Source organism: Canis lupus, chromosome 17, assembly GCF_003254725.2.
Source record: "Canis lupus dingo isolate Sandy chromosome 17, ASM325472v2, whole genome shotgun sequence".
Taxonomy (NCBI): domain Eukaryota; kingdom Metazoa; phylum Chordata; class Mammalia; order Carnivora; family Canidae; genus Canis; species Canis lupus.
The window spans coordinates 23,712,137-23,718,136 of record NC_064259.1 but is presented as its reverse complement, the minus strand read 5'-3'; the positions used below and the strand labels follow the sequence as shown (position 1 = coordinate 23,718,136).

The 6,000-nt window shown below is 52.0% G+C and overlaps 1 protein-coding gene across 1 annotated transcript in view; it reads left to right on the top strand.

The window, feature by feature from the left end:
* The first annotated feature begins 435 nt into the window (after positions 1-435).
* The window catches only part of ALK (ALK receptor tyrosine kinase), a 680,397-nt gene continuing 674,832 nt past the window's right edge, over positions 436-6,000 (top strand). Inside the window, exon 1 of the mRNA XM_035700451.2 lies at positions 436-1,949. Within this exon, the coding sequence (XP_035556344.2) occupies positions 1,235-1,949 (715 nt within the window). The 5' untranslated portion in view covers positions 436-1,234. The remainder of the gene's footprint in view (positions 1,950-6,000) is intronic.

Here is a 6,000-nt window from a genome sequence, read left to right as displayed (position 1 = left end):
GGGAAGGAAGGAGAGAGAGGCGAGAGGGATGGAGGGTGGAGGGAGGGCGGGGCGGGCCCTGTGCTTTTCTCAATGAATGCCGAGGCCTCTGCAGATTTGCATAGGAGCCCATGTCGCCGCGCCATTGGCTGGCGGGTGCGGGCGGGGCGGGGCGCGGGGGGTGGGCGTCGGAGCTCCGCCCCCGCCCCGCCCCCGCCGCGGCCCCGCCCCCCGCGCGAGCTCGCGCCTCCGCCAGCTGCAAGTGGCGGGCGCCCAGGCAGATGCGATCCAGCGGCTCCGGGGGCGGCAGCGGAGGAGGCAGCTGGCACATCCCGTCGCTGCTGTCCGGAGGGCCGCACAGCACAGAGGCGCCTTCCGGCCGCCCTCTGCCCAGCCACCTGAAGCCGGGGGGGGGGGGGGCGGCTGCCGGTGAGTGAGGAGGGGGCAGCGAGATTTGGGGCTCTTTTGCCCGGAATGCTTCCACTCGGCTGCTGCGGCCGGGGCCGCTTCGGTGCCCGAGAACTCTGAGCACACGAGACGCGGGAGAGCAGGGACGCTGCAAACTTGGCACGTCGGCGGCCCGAGCCTCCGCTGCACAGCGCGGGGGCTCGATTCAAGCCCAGAAGTTCAGCGAGCAGGTCAATCTGCAGACTTGAGGCTGCGGAGGGTTGCAGGAGGGCGCCCCAGAGAGCAACCCCTGCCCGCGGCTTTCCCCTCCACAGGGGAGAGAAGCTCAGGAGCCCAACGGAGCGCAGAGGAAGGGGCTGGGACAGCAGAGCGCTTGGAGCCATCGTCCCCAGCTGGAAAGTTGCGGAGGATTGGAGGCTGCTGCTGGAAGGCGGACAGACCACGGCTCAGACCGCGGGGGGCAGGAGAGGACGGCCCCCCACTGCCGCCTCCCTTCAACCATAGTAGTTTCTCTGGCTCCGGAGCGCAGCGAGCTACAGACGAAGGCGCGGCGCTCGTCGCTGCGCGCCAGAGGCACAGGGTCCCAGCTGCGGAGCCCCAGGCGCTCAGGGTCTCTTGACACGCCCCTGGGCTTCCAGCCCCATTGTACTGAGACTCCGGACTGCCTCCTTGCAGTTGGAGGAAAGCGAGAGGGTCGAGTGCACGCACAATACCCCCGAGATCAGCTGGAAGGAGCCGTTCCGGACTAAGGACTATTTGGAGACCCTTCTCATTTGAGGGGGAGTGAAGGGCGAGGCTGGATCCCAGCTAGTGGGGACACTAGTATAAACACCCCTTCTCTGGCGGGATGGGATCCGTAGGGCTCCTAGGGCTGCTGCTGCTGCGGCTCTCAGTGACAGCCTCGGGCTCCGGGGCCGGGACCGGGAGCGGGACCGGGAGCGGGACCGGGACCGGGACCGGCCAGCTCGTGGGTTCACCCGCCACGGGGCCGGCTCTGCAGCCTCGGGAGCCGCTCAGCTACTCACGTCTGCAGAGGAAGAGCCTGGCGGTGGACTTTGTCGTGCCCTCGCTCTTCCGCGTCTACGCCCGGGACCTGCTGCTGCCGCCTTGGTCCTCCTCGGAGCCCAGGGCCGGCTGGACGGAGGCGCGCGGCTCCCTGGCCCTCGACTGCGCCCCGCTGCTTCGGCTGCTGGGGCCACCGCCCGGGGTCTCCTGGGCCGAAGGCGCCAGCTCGCCGGCCCCGGCCCAGGCTCGGACGCTGACCAGGGTGCTGAAGGGCGGCTCGGTCCGCAAGCTCCGACGCGCCAAGCAGCTGGTGCTGGAGCTGGGAGAGGAGGCGATCCTTGAGGGCTGCGTCGGGCCCTCCCCCGAGGAGGTGACTGCGGGACTGCTCCAGTTCAACCTCAGCGAGCTGTTCAGCTGGTGGATTCGCCACGGCGAAGGACGGCTGAGGATCCGCCTGATGCCTGAGAAGAAGGCTTCGGCAGTGGGCAGAGAGGGAAGGCTGTCCGCGGCGATCCGCGCCTCCCAGCCCCGCCTTCTCTTCCAGATCTTGGGGACCGGTGAGCAGCTCCCGCCTGAATGTGGCGGAATTTGTATTTTGGGGCACATCAGTTTGCAACCACTTATCAACTAATCCCTGTTTCCAAAACCGCAGCCTCTGGTCCTTGGCTCTTTCTTCCTTCCACAAACTACCCTACCAATTAGACTAGATTTTATTTTCTTCTTGGACACAGTCACTCCCCATGGGTTTTATTTCTCCTCCAGCAACCAAGTTGGGAGAAAAGTTTTCTGTTCTTGGCAGAATGCCTTTTCTTCTACCAACTTACACCAGGTCCTAGACAAAATTGGATGCACTTCTAATGACCCCCCCCCCTCTTTCCGAGACGGTTGAAATGACCTTATTATTTCCGTGTTCCAAGCTTAGTTCTAGATCCAATACTGCTGTCCCTCTTCCCTTCCCCTAGTTCTTCTTCCTGGCCGCCACAGAGGTGAAGAATGTGGTACACTTTCTCAGTGAATGTAGAACTCTTCTTCCTATCTCCAACCCCAGTCTGCAATCCGCTCTCAGACCCTTGTTTTTCCTCTTAGATACTGTTGGGAGAGCCCCAGAGGGACTAAGGAACATGGGACAGGAGGGAGATGTGAAGAGAGAGAGAGCAAAGTTGCCAAAATTCCATGAAAGCAGGAGAGACAGTAGTTGAATTCGCTTTTTCCTCCTGCCCTCCCCTTCCCCTTCCCTCTAACTCTTAGCTAGAATGTCTGCAGCAGCAGCAGCCCTGGATGACAGTCTCTGGCAGGCCTGTTTCACTGCAGGTCTCTCTGCTGGAGACTCCTGAAATGAGGTTTCTGTTTCATTTACTCTCATTTTCTTCTCCATTCACTGAGTTGGGGGTGTGTGTGTGTAGGCACTTACTTCTAACTCTTTCCATAGTGTTCTTTGACTGGAAAACCAGGTGGTTTTGAATGGATGTTTCTCTCCTAAGACCACTGGGGAAAGGCTTAGTGAATAAAATGTACAATGTAAATGAATGAGAAAGCACAGAAAAGAAATCGTGCCTTTTAAAAGCCTACACTAATTCCATTGAGCAAACCCAGCATCTTTTCTATCATTCTCATCATCGGAAATAAATGAAATTTTTATGCTCTGTTGGTTACTAATGTCTAGTATTAATTGGATGGGAAGCACTGAAAAGAGCCCACTGTAGAGCTACAAGTATCTGCTGTGCTTGTCCCAGCATACTCCCACACACACCCAGTACTCTCCTGCAGCAGGGATATTTAGGAGCTGAGGTTCTTCAGTCTTTGCACACAAAAAAAAAAAAATACTGGTATGTGGGTCCCCAAGGAAAACAGAGTCTGGATGCATATTTCAGCATTAGCATTGGTGGCATTGGCACCTAAAACGACTCTTTCGTGTTCAGTGCTGGAATTTATATTAAGAGGCAGAATTTATAGTAAGAGACAGGGTCTGATGAGTTTGATGGTACCTTCTGTGAACTGAGATAGGAGACCAATACTGTTGTCTCACCACAGATACTTTTGTGAAGAACAGCTGTGCTTTAATGTCATCCCGGGTTCTGTGGTTTATACATGCCACATTCTCTTTTAGCGCCTCATGTACTTGTAATGAATATAAAAATTACTTCTCTGGAAATGTGGATTTTCTTCTCCTTTCATGTCTATGAGCATCTCTGGAGCTTTCCTGTCACCTCTTGTCTGATGACCATAGGCCCAGCAGTCTAGATTGGCTATTGTGAGATGTTGGTGACAGATAAAAGGGGTCCTTTCTATAGCCCTGAACTTTCCTACTATAAACAGGCAGATTGCATGAAGTTATCAGTGGGTGTCTCTGAAGAGTCACCTGCTTAGTGCATTTGAAGAATATACTCCACTCAAGCCTTAGGTAAGGAGTTGAAGCTGCTGAGCAGGGGAGTTTCGTGTAGAGAGGAGTGTACTTCAAGAGGTTCTTTGCTACTGACAGTAGGGGAGCTCTGAGTGTCTCAAGTCCTCCCTCAGCATCCTAGTCCATTTTGCAGTTGGACCAAGGCCTTATGCATCATTTGACACATCCAGCAATGCTGTTTTCAGAAAGAGCCAGGATTCTGTCATTAACAAGGCTAGAGATTTTGGCCAAGTATTTTTCAGCAGCATTGGGATCAAATGGTTATTGATGGGATCAAATAAGACACTAAGTGTAACTGGATGAGCTCCCCATGACCTCCAGAGAGACAGACAGCTTATTGAAAAGCACTTCGGGCCTTGCGGTGATCACACTTGGAACAGGCTGGTCTCTCCAGCTCTGAGGCATATACTATTTTCAGTTAGGTGACTAGTCCATGCAGGACTAGTCTCTTCCCTTACCACTGTATTGCCCTCAGCCTCATTCAGATATGGTTTCCACTGCAGACCTCCCCATGGAGGGAGTGGACATACCCTGCTATATATCATGTGCCATGTTTGGGGCAACATAAATCACGTGGTTCCATTCATTTTTTTTTTCTGTATGAAAATTAAAGCTTAGGTTCTTACACTTGGATTGATTTTACTGTTTATTGTGTTTAAGGAAATGGGTTTATTCTTTTTTATATAGTTTTGTGTTGTAGAAAAGGCATTTAACTCTTTTGTGCTGTAGGATCTTCAAATATACAAAGGGAAAAGAGGCACAACTCACCTAATTTCTCTCTGCTTCTGTCCAAAGGACTGGTGGCCTGGTCTAGAGGGGGCACAAGCATGTTGATAGGGCTAACTGTGAGGAAGGTAGAGGAGAGGAAGGGTGTACTGCCAGTTGCCCCTGTGGTGAGTGGCCTGCAGCAACCCATTTGTCTTAGACTGAAGATAGCTTCCTGAATCTGAACAGGACTCTGACTAGGGATGTGATAGAAATGGAAAAGCACCCAGTTCAGGATAAAGCAGTAACTTTGTATTGCTTGTGGTTTGGGACATCCGAGAGGATGAGAGGAGGCCTGAGAGCCCTCATAAAGCATGACATGCTAATGTTTTTTTCTTCGTGGGTTGCTTTGAATTCATAAAGTATTTTTGATCGGTATTTCAAAGGCTGAGACAGCTCCCCACAGCACTCATTCATGGAGAGTAGAAGGGGTAGAAAAGTAGAAAGACCATTGCTAGGACCATGTGAATTTTGGTGTACCATTCTGGAATAGTCCAAACCTCAGAAAAGATGTCTGCCTGGAGGCTGCCACATTGGTCACAGCCTCAACTTGTAACCTGGTTTGTCATCTTGCTTCTGCCATCCCCCAAGCAATATTTACTTGTGGGATAAGAGGACCTGTTTTTCTTTAAGCACCACCCCCCGCTCACTCCAGGAAAGGGGGATATGACTGGGGATTTTACATGTACCATGGAGAGGCCTGAGAAACTTAAAGTAGAGGTATGCAATTTAATCCATCTGACCCTTCACCTCACATATCTGTCAGTCCTTTCCGATTTCATTTCTGGAGAGGGCAAAGAGAGCCAAGGAAGATAGAAAAGAAATTTGAGCTCCCAGAAGGGATATCAGTTATTGGAGGTGAATTGGGAGAGTTGGAACTAGTCCAGAGAAGAGCAGAGAGCTGATTTAAGAGTTGAAGGGACCGATTTATGGTGAAAGATGAAAAGAATTAAATATATATGGCTGAGCAAAGTGGCAATGAAGGGAAAGCCATGGTAACAATCTACAAATCTCTGAAGAGGGAGAGGCCATGAAGGAGAAGAGTTATATAGTGTGGCCCATAGAAGTAATAAGATGAGACTCGCAGAAGGAAACTTCAGGGTAGATATCAGGGAAACCTTATTTTCTGAAATTGATATTCCTCTGACTATGGAATGGAATTCCAGGGGAGCAAAGAGTCAGGTGAGATATGGGTCAGATAAGCCACAGCATTCATAATTAATCACTTTTGTATTTGGAAATGTTGAGAAGCTGCAACAGGCAGGGGAGCTGGGATGGGGAACCACAGCAGGAATCAGGATCTTTCAGAATTCAACTCTCAGGAGACTTTGGATGTTGGTGTTTCTAGTCGGAAAAGACAAGAATTGCACATGTATCTTTGAAATTGGATGACACATGCTTACAAGAAGATTGCTAAGTGAAAAAAATATTTTGAAATTACT